At 43.9% G+C, this 17,603-nt stretch overlaps 1 protein-coding gene across 2 annotated transcripts in view; it reads left to right on the top strand.

The window, feature by feature from the left end:
• Positions 1–17,603, top strand: part of LOC120917048 (receptor-type tyrosine-protein phosphatase beta-like) — a 132,999-nt gene that overhangs the window by 58,868 nt on the left and 56,528 nt on the right. Inside the window, exons 18-20 of one of the 2 annotated variants that reach the window (XM_040328048.1) lie at positions 7,103–7,357; positions 11,431–11,709; positions 16,587–16,856. In XM_040328048.1, the coding sequence (XP_040183982.1) occupies positions 7,103–7,357; positions 11,431–11,709; positions 16,587–16,856 (804 nt within the window). The remainder of the gene's footprint in view (positions 1–7,102; positions 7,358–11,430; positions 11,710–16,586; positions 16,857–17,603) is intronic. The other variant, XM_040328049.1, reaches the window with a different exon arrangement.

The raw sequence follows: 17,603 nt of genomic DNA, 5'->3' as shown, positions 1-17,603 counted from the left end.
TTTGACCAAAGTTTTACCGGTACTTTTTGGACCCTAGCGGAGCGATTTTAACCCACCATACAAAAAAGGGTTAAAAGAGTCCACAAAGCGCAGCTGCTGAAGTGCTTTGCTTTGATTTCAATGGCAGGGGCGGTTTAGGAACGTTAAATACAGCGCTGCCACACCGCCCGAAAGATGCTGCTTGCAGGACCTTTTTTCCTGTCCTGCAAGCGCACCACCCCAGTGTGAAAGCACTCAGACTTTCACACTGGGGCTGCAGAAGAGGCAGTTTACAGGCGTGCTTCAGGCGGTATATTTAGCGCAAAAGCGCCTGTAAAACCCCTCAGTGTGAAAGTACACGATCGTAATTTCTGACAACAAATGTTCGATGTGAGCTTTTGGTTGGATATTCCAACCGTGTGTAGGCTCCATTGGACATTTGCTGTCGGAATTTCCAACAACAAATGTTTGAGAGCAGATTCTCAATTTTTCCAACAAAAAAGTTCTTGTCAGAAATTCCGATCGTGTGTATCCAATTCCAACGCACAAAAATTCTACACATGCTCGGAATCAATTCGAGGCATGCTCGGAATCATTTAACTTCAGTTTTCTTGGTTCGTCGTAGTGTTGTACGTGACCGCGCTCTTGAGGTTCAGAATTTCCGGCAAAAAAAATCCACGGTTTTATTGTCAGAATGTCCGATCGTGTGTACACGGCATTACTGTACATAATGTATATAGCATGAGTAGAAAGCTCCTAGGACGTTGCTAGGGGCATTGCTAGAAATATGCCTAGCTGTTACTGTTCACCTCTACCATCACAGGAGCAAGCTCTCAAATGCTTTCAAGTAACATTGGGGTAGAGTTTAGAGCTACTACCTTAGGAGAGAAAACAGATGTGAGGAGGTTTGAATCAGAAAAAGTGCTCACTCCTGTGATGGTGAAGGGGAACAGTAACAGCTAGGGGTCTCTTAGAAACGTGCTTAGCCAGAGCGTTAGAGCAATGCTACGTCTCCTCTCACTATTCAGTCACAGGCTGGAGGAGGGACAGAACCGTTAAATTAAGGCTACCAGATTTTCAAAATTAAAGTAGAGTACAACCTACTAATCACACCCCTAATTTTATTGGGCCATGAAACCATTTTGTGATAGGCTTTTGAATTAGGAGGCAGACATTCAAATTCTAAAGACAAAATGTCTTGGGCAGCATGAGTAAAAAAAATTGTGCACCATGGCGAATGTGAGTTTGGCCCAATCGTGGTACCAGTGGGGTATTCCCAAATAAAACCTAAACCTACTCTGCTTTGTGTCCAGAGTCTGCAATGCAGACATATGTCACATGGGGGGTATTTACTAAAGGCAAATCCACTTTGCACTGCGAGTGCACTTGGAAGTGCAGTGGCTGTAGATCTGAGGGGAACATGCAAGGGAAATAAAAACAGCATTTTTGCTTGTACATGATTGGATGATAAAATCAGCAGAGCGTCCCCTCATTTCAGATCTTCCCCTCAGCTTCCCCTCAGATCTACAGTGACCGCAGTTCCAAGTGCACTGGAAGTGCACTTGTAGTGCAAAGTGGATTTGCCTTTTCGTAAATAACCCCCAATGTGTACTTGCAGCTTGCCACCCATGGAATACATGCACACACTTACCACCAAGTCACCATATCTGGCTGACACAAGCATCTTGGCTGGCTTTATCACTTAGGTAAACACCACCAGCTACAAGGTGGGTTTCAGTAGAGAGCGGTAGAGGTTGGGAGATGGGCAGAACTTGGTGGTCAGAGTGGCTGAGACTCGGGGAGCGCCATATTAGCCACTTGAGGATTCCCAGAGCTGAGCAGAGATGTACAGTTCACCACTTTAGGTTATACACTCATGCTATTACCTTACTGCAGTAAGATGAGCGACCTGTGAGCACAAAGGTGGCACAACACTGAAGATTTTAACCATATCTGTAGCACTTACTTACTCTAGATGGGCAAGGGATATACCTATTAGAAAAACAGAATTTTTACATATGGACTTTTTATTTTATGTCATTATGTTTACCATGTCAACCATTTAACCCCCGGACCATATTGCTGCCCAAAGACCAGAGCACTTTTTGCGATTCGGGACTGCGTCGCTTTAACAGACAATTGCGCGGTCGTGCGACGTGGCTCCCAAACAAAATTTGCGTCCTTTTTTTCCCACAAATAGAGCTTTCTTTTGGTGGTATTTGATCACCTCTGCGGTTTTTATTGTTTTGCGCTATAAACAAAAATATAGCGACAATTTTGAAAAAAAATAATATTTTTTACTTTTTGCCATAATAAATATCCCCCAAAAATATATAAAAAAACATTTTTTTCCCTCAGTTTAGGCCGATACATATTCTTCTATATATTTTTCATTAAAAAAAATCGCAATAAGCGTTAATTGATTGGTTTGCGCAAAAGTTATAGCATTTACAAAATAGGGGGTATTTTTATGGCATTTTTATTAATATTTTTTTTTCAGCGATTTTTTTTTCGGTACTGCGACATTATGGCGGACACTTCGGACACAAAGTCTTTATTGGGTGAATAATAGTGCACAATATATTGTACATAATACAACAATTAGGTAATGAAATAAGAAAATACTTTTGGTAAAGATAAAATATAGCCATACAGTCATTACAAACAGTATCTTTGGCAATAGAGCTAAAATAGCAAAACTGTCGTCGTAATTATTATTATTTTTTTTTTTAAACTAGAACATAGAACAGGTATATGCATGTACTTTTGACACATTTTTGGGACCATTGGCATTTTTATAGCGATCAGTGCTATAAAAATGCATTGGATTACTATAAAAATGCCACTGGCAGTGAAGGGGTTAACACTAGGGGGCGGGAAAGGGGTTAAGTATGTCCCTGTGTGTGTTCTTACTGTGGGGGGGGGGGGTGGCCTCACTAGGGGAAACACTGATCTTCTGTTCATACAATGTATGAACAGAAGATCTGCATTTCCCCCGCTGACAGGACCGAGAGCTGTGTGTTTACACACACAGCCCCCGGTCCCCGCTCTGTAACGAGCAATCGCGGGTGCCCGGCGGTGATCGCGCCCGCCGGGCACCCGCACAGGTTTCACGGACGAGCGGGGGGCGCGCGCGCGCCCCTAGTGGCCGCAAAAAGAGCCAACGTCAATGTACGGGCTCTCGCCCAGGAGAGCCGACCTGCCGCCTTAGAATGACGGCGGCTGGTCGGCAAGCAGTTAAATATACCATTTTAATATAACATTTGTATTATTGCACTATATTTGCACCATTGCCTACTTTGAGCACTTCGTTTGGCACAATATTAATGACCTGTCATCACATTTATGGGAATATCCCTTTTTTTTGCATTTATTTGTTTATTATGGATTTATGTTTGATTGGTAGGTCCATACCAGTTACACATCTCACATATAGGAGGCACAGACAATTTCATCTATGTTTTTTTTTTTTTTTTCAAACTTGCACTTCTCTAACAGCGCAGCACCAATATCATTTTACAGTTAATATCTCATTAGTTACGGATCAGCCAATCGGTGATTGATGGCAGTTAGTAAATTTCCATATTTAAAGTGATAGCTCGGGAGCCCTATGACAAAAAAAAAAAACGATTTGACGCATACAAATGTACACTTCATTTACGGCACTGTACAGCAACAGGATGCACTGTGCTGCAGCACAGTGGCGTGCAGTTCGGTACAGTATGCTGCGATAAAATGTGGCATGTCTGCATGTTATCACAGCAAAAAATAGTAACAATTGTGCAACCCAAAAAAACAAACAAACACGTGCAACCAAATATATCAGATGTGCGTCCTTCACATAATAACATTGAAAGCACTGGGAATGTATCTTATAAATCCTTCCCAAGAATGAATGTGAAACAAACTGACTGAATTAAACGTCCATAGCAAATGACATTCTCTGTGGGTGGATGATGGATGGATCCTTAGGTAAAAAACGCAATTGATAATACTGTTTTTCACTCAACAGCCAGGTAATAATAGTCAGTAATAAAAGTAGCCACATAGGCCGCTTACCAGAACTGTAGGATCTCTATTATGGAGATCATATGGGCACATACAGGAGGGATCAATCTGATCACGGACCAATCAGCTCACTCGTCCAACCCGATTCTCTCCTCCACTTTTCAGTTCCAGGTGCTGTAGTGATTTCTGTGAAATCCTTTTTTCCAGGACTGCATTAGCTCATGCAGAATATTTGAAAAAAGAAAAAGGAAGGCTTCATAGTGCAATAGATTTAAAACAAAAGTTTTTATTCCATTTGCTGGGCTACTGAGCATTAGGACCTGATGTCACCACGAACCAGCTGACAGGCTTGAGAGTATCGTTTTAATTGTTTGCTACTTTTTGCTTCTAAAGATGTCAGTAGCCCAGCAAATGGGATAAAAACGTGTTTGTTTTTTTGGGTTGCGCAATTGTTACTATTTTTTGCACATTTTTATGAGCTGAATATTCAGGCTCCCTGTTTTAAAATCATATTTTACATTGTTGGATCTTAACAAGGTTCCAAGTAGAGCTTCAACATGCAACAAGAAGAAATTAGAGTGAGACAAAACATTTTTTGAGCATTCAATTTAATGAACACAACGAATAAACTGAAACATGCTGTTTTTCAGCTGATCAAAAGTTTATGACCACACCTCCAAAAAAAAAAAACTAAACCCCCCAAAACAGAAATCCAACTTCCAAACATGAACTCAGTAATGAGTAGCTCCGCCGTTATTGTTGATCACTTCAAAAATTTGTTTCGGCATGCTTGATGCCTCGCGTTTCCATGAGGTGAGTGGGAACATTTCTCCAAGTGGTGAAGACAGCCGCACGAAGGCCATCTACTGTCTGGAACTGTTGTCCATTTTTGTAAACTTCCCTTGCCATCCATCCCCAAAGGTTCTCAATTGGATTTAGATCAGGGGAACACGCAGGATGGGCCAAAAGAGTGATGTTGTTCTCCTGGAAGAAATCCCTTGCCCTGCGGGCATTGTGTACTGTAGCGTTGTCCTGTTGAAAAACCCAGTCATTACCACACAGACGAGGGCCCTCAGTCATGAGGAATGCTCTCTGCAACATCTGGACTTAGCCAGCGGCCGTTTGACGCCCCTGCACTTCCTGAAGCTCCATTGTTCCACTGAAGGAAAAAGCACCCCAGACCATTATGGCGCCCCCCTCTACTGTGGCGCGTAGAAAACATCTCAGGTGGGATCTGCTTGTCATGCCAATAACGTTGGAAACCATCAGGACCATCAAGGTTACATTTTTTCTCATCAGAGAATAAAACTTTCTTCCACCTTTGAAAGTCCCATGTTTGGTGCTCTCTTGCAAAGTCCAAACGAGCAGTCCTGTGGCGTTCAAGGAGACAAGGTTTTTGAAGACGTTTTTTATTTTTGAAGCCCTTCAGTCTCAGATGCCGTCTGATGGTTATGGGGCTGCAGTCAGCACCAGTAAGGGCCTTAATTTGGGTCGAGGATCGTCCAGTGTCTTGACGGACAGCCAATTGGATCCTCCGGCTCAGTGCTGGTGGAATTTTTTTGGGTCTTCCACTTGACTTTTTTGTTCCATAATCCTAAGGATCATTTAAGAAATTCCAAATGACTGTCTTACTGCGTCCCACCTCAGCAGCGATGGCGCGCTGTGAGAGACCCTGCTTATGCAGTTCAGCAACGTTCAAAACCGACCACGTTCAAAAAGGGAGAGTTTTTTTGCCTTTGCCATCACAACGTGTGACTACCTGACAGAAAATGACAATGAATCCACATCTTTGCACAGATTTGGCCTTTTAAAGGCATGTGGTCCTAAACTTTTGATCAGCTGAAAAACAGCCTGTTTCAGTTTATTCGTTGTTTTCATTAAATTGAATGCTCAAAAAATGTTTTGTCTCACTCTCATTTCTTCTTGTTGCATGTTGAAGCTCTACTTGGAACCTTGTTAAGATCCAACAATATAAAATCAGATTTTTTGCCATTTTTCAAGTGGTCTTAAACTTTTGATCAGGACTGTATATATATATATATATACGTTGATATATATGCATTTTTTGTCATGGGATTAGTGCAGATTTACCACTTTTAACATCTTATCACAGCACCCTGCAGCCCAGCTCTAGGTTGTGCTGCAGTGTGAATGGGACACATAGAAATCAATTGTTTTCTGAGTGTCCTTGCGGTGACATGCAGTAAAACGTCTGTCAATGCACCATGTGTGAATTTGGCCGTACTGTAAGGTGTTGGCACAGACACACTGGGGTGTCAACTGGGGTTGATTTACTAAAGGCAAAAAAAAAACTGTGGACTTTGTACACTGCAAGTGCACTTGCTCCAGCGCTTGGTAAATGAGCAGAAACTCTGCTGACTTCCATCATCCAATCATGTGCAAGCAAAAATGCTCCTTTTTTTTTAATTTTCTTGCATGTGATTGGGTATTCTTTGAAAAGTGAAGCCTTATCTCATTTACTAAGCTCTGGAGCAGCTGCACCCCATAGTTGTTGATTTACTAAAGGCAAACCGACTGTGCACTTTGCAAAGTGAAGTTGCTTCAGAGCTTAGTAAAAGAGGTAAAGCTTCACTTTGCAAAGAATACCCAATTACATGCAAGGAAAATAATAATAATAATTTTTGCTTGCACATGATTGGATGATATAAGTCAGCAGAGCTCTCCCTCATTTACTAAGCTCTGGAGCAACTGCATTTTCAGAGTGCAAATGCACAGTCTATTTGCCTTTAGTAAATCATCATTTTGTGAAAAGGTGCAAATCATGTTTCAGTTTAATGAAGCCTGCTCAGAAAGATCAATTCTATTTGGTTGCTATGAGATACAGATTTTTTCCCTTTTCCCTATAGAATAAATTGGATTATTTCTGATGGTGGTATATATTAGATTACATGTATTGCATATATTGTTTGCTCCCTTTTGAGATAAAGGGAGGTATTTGGGGTGATATTTAGCGATTTGGTGAACAGTTCATCTCTTTAAAACATTCTGCTTTTCAATTAGCCCGTCAGTCTTCTGTATTGGAAGCCGAATGTATGCATTAAAAATTACAAATGTTTGCAAGATGGCAATAAAAAGATGTAATTTTTCTGCTTAGGTCCCGGACAAGTTTCTTCCATCACACTGAATAATTACAATTCAACAAACACTCTGGGAGTGACCTGGACGGCAGCTACAGGAAGAGTGGATTCATATATTATCAGTATAACAGGAGTGGTATCAAATACAACACAAACAAATTCTACGCAAACAAACTTCACCGGATTACTGCCTGGCAGCTTATATACCGTCACTGTACAGACAAATAGCGGGAACTGCAGCCAGACATCGTCGCCAGTCATGGAGGCTACATGTGAGTACAAGCACGGTCATGTGACTACAGACGGCCACTTGCCTGTCCCAGGTTCCAGCGATGTGGGCATACGAAGGCTCGCTCCTCTCCCCCTCCTCTCCTCGGCACCGGCATTGTGACTGTGGGCATCCAGCTGTGGCTTCACAGCTGGGCACGCACTGCGCATGCGTGAGCCGCGCTGCTCGCTGTAATTGGCCCGATTACAGGGAGGGAGGGGGGAGAAGTGAATTTCCCCTTTGGTGCCGCGGAGCCCCGGGAGAAAGTGGGAGCTGGATCACTCTAAAGAGAGGGTATCCGCTACCCTCCCTAAAAAAATGACATGCCAAATGTGGCATGCCAGGGGGTCACCTTCACTTAAAGCAGAAGTTCAATTTTTGGGTGGAACCCCGCTTTAACTCTTTGGTGAGCAGTGAGTCCAAACAATTTTGACACATTTTTGGGACTATTGTCATTTTCACAGCAAAAAATGCATTTCAATTGCATTGTTTATTGTGAAAATGACAGTTGCAGTTTGGGAGTTAACCACAGGGGGCGCTGTAGGAGTTAGGGTTCACTTAGTGTGTGTTTACAACTGTAGGGGGGTGTGGCTGTAGGACTGACGTCATCGATCGAGTCTCTCTATAAAAGGGATCACTCGATCGATGCAGCCGCCACAGTGAAGCACGGGGAAGCTGTGTTTACACACGGCTCTCCCCGTTCTTCAGCTCCAGGGAGGGATCGCGATGGGGCGGCTATAAACGAATAGCCGCGCCGTCGCCCCGGATCGCTCCCCTCGGGAATCCGACCGCCGCATGTAGCGGGGGGGGTCCCGATCGGACCCCCGACCCACGTCTAGGCAGGGACGTACAGGTACGCCAATGTGCCTGTACGTGCCATTCTGCCGACGTATATGTACATGTGGCGGTCTGGAAGTGGTTAATCCTTCAGTTTCTTTTCAGACTCCCGCGGGGAGTAGGCGTTCCTATGAAGAGGGGAACATGATTGACGTCTGGCTATGGCGCGTCACGCGTTCCGAAAATAACCGGACTAGGTTTTGGCTCTTCACGGCGCTATACGGTGCCTGCGCACGGACTAGGAGCTGACTGCGCAGGCGCCGTATACAACCGAGTCCTATTTCGGCTATTTTCGGAACGCGTGACGCGCCATAGCCGGACGTCAATCATGTTCCCCTCTTCATAGGAACGCCTATTTCCCCACCGGAGTCTGAAAAGAAACTGAGTGATTAAACGGTAAATACAGCGCAAAAAAAAAAAAGCATAATGTAGCTGACGCAAGTATGCTGGACGGGATGGTATATAATTCTTTTAGGGTGAACCTCCGCTTTAAAGAATATGTAAACCCAATATGTGATATTCCTGATATGTGGCTGCTGTACCATGTACTTGTATGAGAAAGTCTCCTGTTCTCTTTGTATTGCTTCTTTTGTGTGAAGCCTCGTACACACGGCCGAGGAACTCGACGTGCCAAACACATCGAGTTCCTCGGCCAGTTCAGCACTGAAGCCGCCGAGGAGCTCGGCGGGGAGAGAGCTCCCATAGAACAACGAGGAAATAGAGAACATGTTCTCTATTTCCTCGCCGAGCTCCTCGTCGGCTTCCTCGGCCGAAAGTGTACACACGACCAGTTTCCCCGGCAGAATTCAGCCAGAAACTCGGTCGGAAGCTGAATTCTGCCGAGGAAACTGGTCGTGTGTACGGGGCCTGAGATCCCTGCTGTTCCTTCCAGTCCCCTAAGTTTCCTATCAAAAACTGAGCACACTAGGCACGAGAGCACAGCATGGTCAGTTCTCTACCTGTGCTGGGAACTCAACTTTGCTCTCATCCAATGATCGGACTTGCATTCCCCCTCTGCACAGCCATTCACTGGGAAGATCAGTCTGTTGCTGCTTTTCCTCCTCCCAGCTCTTATGCAGCTAAAAGCAGAAGGAATGTGATCACTTGTAAAAAAATAAAAATAAAAAAGTTTTTTTATAATGGTATTTTGCCTTTTTTTAAGTGAATGGTTTGTTTTACAAGGTGAGGGTTTACATATACTTTAATTGCAATGCATTTATTCCTAGCAAAACAAAGGAATACTATGGACAGCATAAAAACAAAAACAAATGACAGCAATTCTGTAGCTGTTAACAAAACAGATTTACTAAATCACCAGTGTGGGGCATTACGGCTGTCTGTGTGGCAGACTAGTTTGAGCAAAACCCTGGCTGGACAGCAGTGGCAATAAAACCAAATAACAGGATGAGACACCATTTACTAAAGGCAACAAGTCTGTGCACTTTGCAAGTGCAGTTTCCCCAGAGCTTAGTAAATGAGCTGGAACTCTGCTGACTTCCATTATCCAATCATGTGCAAGGAAAAATGCTGTTTTTTTTTTTTGTTTTTTTTCTCCTTGTATGTGATTGGGCATTCTTTACAAAGCAAAGCTTTACCTCATTCACTGAGCTCTGGAGCAACTGCACTTGGCAAAGTGAAAAGTCTGTTTGCCTTTAGAAAAATCAAGAGATTATCTTCAGGTCTTTGTTCTCAGAAAGACCTGAAGATATGAGATATGTACACTGCTGTCCTGTGCTGATTTTAAAGGGGTTGTAAAGATTCCCCCCCCCCCCCCCCAAATAGCTTCCTTTCCCTTAGTGCAGTCCTCCTTCACTTGCCTCATCCTTCCATTTTGCTTTTAAATGTCCTTATTTCTCCTGAGAAATCCTCACTTTCTGTTCTTCTGTCTGTAACTCCACACAGTAATGCGAGGCTTTCTCCCTGGTGTGGAGAAAGCCTCTTGAGGGGGGAGGGGGCGAGCAGGCAAGTCAGGACACTCTCTACTTTGCAGATAGAGAAAGGAGCTGTGTGTTAGTGGGCAGAGGCGGCTCTAGGCTTTGTGAGGCCTTAGGCAAAACTTGACATGGGGAAAAATAATTCAAGGACAAGAGCCTCTTCCCCACAACCCTGGCCGGTGGTTGTGGGGGTCTGCGGGCAGGGGGCTTATCGGAATCTGGAAGCCCCCTTTAACAAGGCGGCCCCCAGATCCTGCTCTTTAATAACTAAGTGGCAGGGGCCACCTGTTGTTGTCACCTGGTGAACCCGCCCCCTTGTGACGTCATTAACTGAAGGGAATATTGGGTCATTGACGTCACAAGGTGTGGTGTCACGATATTCACTTGTTGTTAGGGACGCTGCCGGCCCCGCTCCTGAGTCAGGGCTCTTAATGCTGCCTGAGCACAGGAGCGTTAAGGTCCCCTGTCCCTCAAAACTGGGGTAATGTATTGGGCAAGTTAGGCGGCCGCGAGGCCCTTGCGAGTGCGAGGCCTTAGGCGACCACCTAATTTTCCTAATTAAAGAGCCGCCTCTGTTAGTGGGCGTCCTGACACTCCTGCTCACCCCCTCCCCCCTCAAAGGGCTTTCTCCACACCAGGGAGAAAGCCTTGCATTACTGTGTGGAGTTACAGACAGAAGAACAGGAAGTGAGGATTTCTCAGAAGAAATAAGGACATTTAAAAGCAAAATGGAAGGATGAGGTAAGTGAAGGAGGACTGCACTAAGGTAACTATTTAGGGGGGGAAAAATGTTTCCTTTACAACCCCTTTAAGGCTGGCTAGTATTTTTTTCTTCATCCTACAGGCAGAGTGAAAATGGCGGAACCTTCCTCTGTTGCTTATTGTATTTTGACAGCCTGTGCTGTCAAAATACCCAAATAGTGCCTACATCTGATTAAATGCAGCTACTTTTTCTGTGACAGGTCCTTTGATTTTTCAGTCAAGTGGTGTTAGGCGGGAGGCCACCCACTGATTCAATATGGTACAGTATATGGCCAGCTTTACTGTGGCAGTCTTTGAACCTCTTGCATCCCTTTCTGTGATAAGTAAGACTATCACAGGGCACAATAACTGTTAAGGAAGACCAGCAATATAACAAAACCGATGATCTGCAGACCTTCACCTATTGTGCCCCATACCTACTCCTAGTGCGCATTATGATTGCACCACTCTGTTCATTTCCTCCACTGTATGTATTCATTAAAGCAGATACATTATATTCCATCTCACGATTTTTTTTTCCTAACATTGTTTTATTTCCATACAGATCCCACCCCACCAGGCAGCATAAACTTTACTATGGTAGGAACTAAGAATGTCACCTTATCTTGGGGAGATCCAGTAAATATGACCGAAGTGGTGAAGTCATATAATATCACTTATTGGAATTCTTCTTCTCCTTCAATCATTGCTGGACCTGTGACAAGCAACACAACAAGTGTCACCCTTCCAAACTTAATATCGGGGACTAATTACATCATCTCTGTGGTGACAGTCGGAGCTCTGGGTTATAAGAGCACGGCTGTGTTTGGATCGGTCTGTACAAGTAAGTTTTTGATGCTCTAAATAGAGAAATGTAAAATATATCACTGGTTAGTATTCTTGCATGAGTTTGAAAATTAAACAGGGCAATTTATATTGTGTAGTGTGTGTGTGCTTAGAGTCCTCTCATCTGATAAGAGACATACATTATACAGAATGTACTGAGCAAAAGTTTATCTGCCTGTTCCACCAAACTCCACTTGCTGGGAAATCATTCCCTAAAATATCTCCCCCCCCCCCCCCCCCATGCAATTTTGCTCTCCCGCTGCTCTAAGACATACAATAAATATCAGCTAGACTTAAAATCAGTTTACTGTATCAGATCAGGCAGTGATTGCGATTGGTTGCCAGAGGTTACATCATATCATTACCACTTACTGACTGGTTGCTAGAGGTAATAGTGTATCATTACCACTTACTGACTGGTTGCTAGAGGTTACAGCACACATTACGGCTCACTGATTAGTTGCTAGAAGTTACAGCACATGATTTCTTCTTGTTGATTGGTTGCTAGAGATTATTGTACAGTAATACTGCTCACTGATTGGTTGCTAGAGGTTACAGCACATCATCTCTTCACTGCAGAGGGGCATGATATACATATGAATGCTGCCTTTATTTATACAGGGAGTGCAGAATTATTAGGCAAGTTGTATTTTTGAGGATTCATTTTATTATTAAACAACAACCATGTTCTCAATGAACCCAAAAAACTCATTAATATCAAAGCTGAATATTTTTGGAAGTAGTTTTTAGTTTGTTTTTAGTTTTAGCTATTTTAGGGGGATATCTGTGTGTGCAGGTGACTATTACTGTGCAGAATTATTAGGCAACTTAACAAAAAAAAAATATATACCCATTTCAATTATTTATTTTTACCAGTGAAACCAATATAACATCTCAACATTCACAAATATACATTTCTGACATTCAAAAACAAAACAAAAACAAATCAGTGACCAATATAGCCACCTTTCTTTGCAAGGACACTCAAAAGCCTGCCATCCATGGATTCTGTCAGTGTTTTGATCTGTTCACCATCAACATTGCGTGCAGCAGCAACCACAGCCTCCCAGACACTGTTCAGAGAGGTGTACTGTTTTCCCTCCTTGTAAATCTCACATTTGATGATGGACCACAGGTTCTCAATGGGGTTCAGATCAGGTGAACAAGGAGGCCATGTCATTAGTTTTTCTTCTTTTATACCCTTTCTTGCCAGCCACGCTATGGAGTACTTGGACGCGTGTGCTGGAGCATTGTCCTGCATGAAAATCATGTTTTTCTTGAAGGATGCAGACTTCTTCCTGTACCACTGCTTGAAGAAGGTGTCTTCCAGAAACTGGCAGTAGGACTGGGAGTTGAGCTTGACTCCATCCTCAACCCGAAAAGGCCCCACAAGCTCATCTTTGATGATACCAGCCCAAACCAGTACTCCACCTCCACCTTGCTGGCGTCTGAGTCGGACTGGAGCTCTCTGCCCTTTACCAATCCAGCCACGGGGCCATCCATCTGGCCCATCAACACTCACTCTCATTTCATCAGTCCATTAACCTGCCTGGCGGTCTTCACGAGTCTGACTCGGGGTTAGATTTTCCTGCTGCGAGCGGACACCCCGAGTCAGACTCGGGATCGCCTCGCTAGATCCACAGGCACAAGTTACTTACCTTGTCCCTGGATCCAGCGATGCCACCGCGCTGTGTGAGCGAGCGGGACCTCGCTCGATTCACACAGTGCCTCCGTGTGACGCCGATCTCCGTTCCCTGCGACGTTACGACGCACGGGGACGGAGAACGGCGCCAAATTCAAAAAAGTAAACAAACACCTTACATACAGTATACTGTAATCTTATAGATTACAGTACTGTATGTAAAAAAAACACACACCCCCTGTCCCTAGTGGTCTGTCCTGTGTCATGCATGTCATTTTATATAATAAAAACGTTTCTTTCTCCCTGCAAACTGTAGATTGTCCATAGCAACCAAAAGTGTCCCTTTATGTCAAAAATAGTTTTAGATCAGCTAAAAAACAGCGATAATAAATTATAATCACTTGCAGAATTGTGCGATAGCGATTTGTGGGGAAATTCGTCATAAAAAAAAAAAAATAATGACAGCAACAATTCTGCAACTGAGCAAATTTCAGTGATTTTGATTTGATTACATTATTGAATAATTTTTATTATAATTATATTATTATTTGTTATAATTATTTATAATTATTTATTATATTATAATTTATAATTTTGTTTTTAAAAAAATGTCATACCTGGGATGCCTATTAGAATCTTGTTTGGTCAGATTTAAGTGAGTTATTTCTAAAAATTACAGACCTACAATATAAAACGCCAAATTTCCTTGCAAATAATGGTACCGCTTTTAGCATGTTTTTTCTGACAGAATCATACCGCCAGGGAGGTTAAACCTTAGAAAAATCAGTCTTGAGATATTTCTTGGCCCAGTCTTGACGTTTCAGCTTGTGTGTCTTGTTCAGTGGTGGTCGTCTTTCAGCCTTTCTTACCTTGGCCATGTCTCTGAGTATTGCACACCTTGTGCTTTTGGGCACTCCAGTGATGTTGCAGCTCTGAAATATGGCCAAACTGGTGGCAAGTGGCATCTTGGCAGCTGCACGCTTGACTTTTCTCAGTTCATGGGCAGTTATTTTGCGCCTTGGTTTTTCCACACGCTTCTTGCGACCCTGTTGACTATTTTGAATGAAACGCTTGATTGTTCGATGATCACGCTTCAGAAGCTTTGCAATTTTAAGAGTGCTGCATCCCTCTGCAAGATATCTCACTATTTTTGACTTTTCTGAGCCTGTCAAGTCCTTCTTTTGACCCATTTTGCCAAAGGAAAGGAAGTTGCCTAATAATTATGCACACCTGATATAGGGTGTTGATGTCATTAGACCACACACCTTCTCATTACAGAGATGTACATTACCTAATATGCTTAATTGGTAGTAGGCTTTCGAGCCTATACAGCTTGGAGTAAGACAACATGCATAAAGAGGATGATGTGGTCAAAATACTCATTTGCCTAATAATTCTGCACTCCCTGTATATGAATGCTGGTTATTTACATGTAAACACAGGGTCTGTAGGTGAGTCATCTGTACACAACAATAGGGCAGAGCTGGGCAGTATTAGTAGCAGCACTTCACACTGAGATATCAGGACACAGCACAGGACTAAAACCTCAAGGGACAAGGGGATTTAAACTGGGATAGTTGGTAAGTATGAGGCAGCTGCTTTGGGCACTGCAACAATGACAGAGCCCAGGGCAGCTTCCCATTTTGCCCTGCCTTAAAGCGGTGGTTCACCCTTATTAACATCTTTTTAGCATAAAATTCGGCATAGTAGCGCGAGCTACAGTATGCCTGTCTTTATTTTTTTAGCCCCGTACTCACTGTGCAATCGTAGATAGAAGATTACGACTCCCCGCGGGGAATGGGCGTTCCTATGGAGAGGGAAGGTGATTGACGGCCGGCTCTGGCACGTCACGCTCCCCAAAGACAGCCGGAACAGGTCTCGGCTCTTCACGGCGCTATACGGCGCCTGCGCACAGACTATGCGCAGGCGCCGTGAAGCGCCAAGTCCTATTTCGGCTATTTCCGGAGAAGCGTGACGTGCCAGAGCCGGCCGTCAATCACCTTCTCTCTCCATAGAAACGCCCATTCCCCGCTGGGAGTCGTAATCTTTTATCTACGATTGCACAGTGAGTACGGGGATACAAAAATAAAGACAGGCATACTGTAGCTCGCGCTACTATGCCGAATTTTATGCTAGAGGGAGATTTTTTTTATTTATTTTTTATCAATAGGGTGAACCCCCGCTTTAACTGCTTGCCGACCAGCCGACGTAGATCTACGTAATCTCGGCGTTCAGCCAATAGGGGCGTGCGTCGCCGGAGGCACGCACGCGCGCCCCCCGCTCGCCCCTGACGCGCGTGCCCGCCGGGCGCGATCACCGCCGGGCACCCGCAATCTCTCATTACAGAGCGAGAACCGGGAGCTGTGTGTGTAAACAGGGGGAAAAATGCCTGACCGTCTGTTCATACAATGTATGAACAGAAGATCGGTCATTTCCCCATGTCAGTCCACCCCCCCCTTTAGTTAGAACACACCCAGGGAACGTACTTAACCCCTTCCTCGCCCCCTAGTGTTAACCCCTTCCCTGCCAGTGGCATTTTGGTAGTAATCAATGCATTTTCATAGCACTGATCGCTATAAAAATGCCAATGGTCCCAAAAATGTGTCAAAAGTGTCCGATGTGTCCGCCATAAGGTCGCAGTACCGAAAAAAATCGCTGATCGCCACCATTACTAGTAAAAAAAAAATATTAATAAAAATGCCATAAAACTATGCCCTATTTTGTAGACGCTATAACTTTTGCGCAAACCAATCAATAAACGCTTATTGCGATTGTTTATAGCGCAAAAACTAAAAGCCGCAGAGGTGATCAAATACCACCAAAAGAAAGCTCTATTTGTGGGAAAAAAAGACACCAATTTTGTTTGGGAGCCACGTCGCACACCCGCGCAATTGTCAGTTAAAGCGACGCAGTGCCGAATCGCAAAAAGTGGCCCGGTCATTGACCAGCAATATGGTCCGGGGCTTAAGTGGTTAAAGACGGCCCTGTATATACCCCCTGCCCATCCTGGAAGAGCACAGGCAATAGTTTTGAGGGCTGAAACTATGTTTTTCTTACTAGATAAGGGAAGGGACAAATACAAGGAGAGCTCTCCTTCTCTACTTATCTTAACTGCTATTATTAATGATTGATAACTCTTCTCCTTTGATTGTGATTTATTTCATTGTAACTTTAATATCACACTCTGAATGTAAAAATTCTTATCATTATCCATTTTTTTCCCTTGTCCACAGAACCGTTATCTGTGAAATCACTGCAGATTGGAGCCAAAACTACCAATTCTATGTCCCTGACCTGGACACAACCAGACGAGTATCAGACCAATTACACCTACAGAGTGCAGACCAATGCAACCTCATCATCTACACTAAATACATCAGTGCCCAATGCATCCGCTACAATAGGAAATCTGACAGCGGGAGAGACGTATACATTCCTGATTTATACGATATCTACCTGTAACTCCACTGAATCAGACCCAACATCTATAATTGACTGCACCCGTAAGTACTGCCAAACTGCAAAAGTCCGTCATAAAAGCCATAACCAACAAACACACTTTGCTTTGTGTATCAACATTTCTGCAAGTAGTTCTTATTCGCATTTGCAGCATTCACAACAGCCAATCCGATTCTGCCTATCATTCTCTTATACTCAGGGGCTTTTTTCAGCGGGAACGCGGGGGAACGCAGTTCCGGCACCTCCTGGACTGACTGTATGTAATGACAAGGGGTGCTGGGGTGTGCTGCAGGGTATTGATTCTCACTGTTGGGGAACTATTTATGCAGGGGGGTCTAATGTTGCTGGGGAGGTCTATTGTTGCTGGTGGGGGACCTATTGTTGCTGGGGGGGTCAGTTGTTGCTGAAAGAGATCTACTGTTGGGGGAGGGGTCGATTGTTGATGGCTGCCAGAGAGTCTATTAATGATGGCTGTGCGGAGATCTGTTGATGCTGCCGGGAGTCTATTGTTGCTGGTGGGGAAATGTTGCTGTGGGTGGTCCATTGTTATTAGGGGGATCTATTGTTGCTGGCTGCAGGGGATCTATTTTACTGCTTTTCTTGATATCATTACCAAATTCCATACAAATTACTTAGCACCACAAAATAATACTTGGTCCTATATTGTCTAAAAGGGGCGGTACTGAGAGGTGGGTAGGGGGCGGAGAAAAGGGGTGACTTGGAAAGGGGGAGTTCCTGCACCTATTGTCTGAGAAAAAAAGCCCTGCTTGTACTTCAATAAAAGTGTAACA

This window comes from Rana temporaria, chromosome 11 (assembly GCF_905171775.1).
Source record: "Rana temporaria chromosome 11, aRanTem1.1, whole genome shotgun sequence".
In the NCBI taxonomy this organism is placed as follows: Eukaryota; Metazoa; Chordata; class Amphibia; order Anura; family Ranidae; genus Rana; species Rana temporaria.
This window is presented reverse-complemented; position numbering and strand designations above follow the sequence as displayed.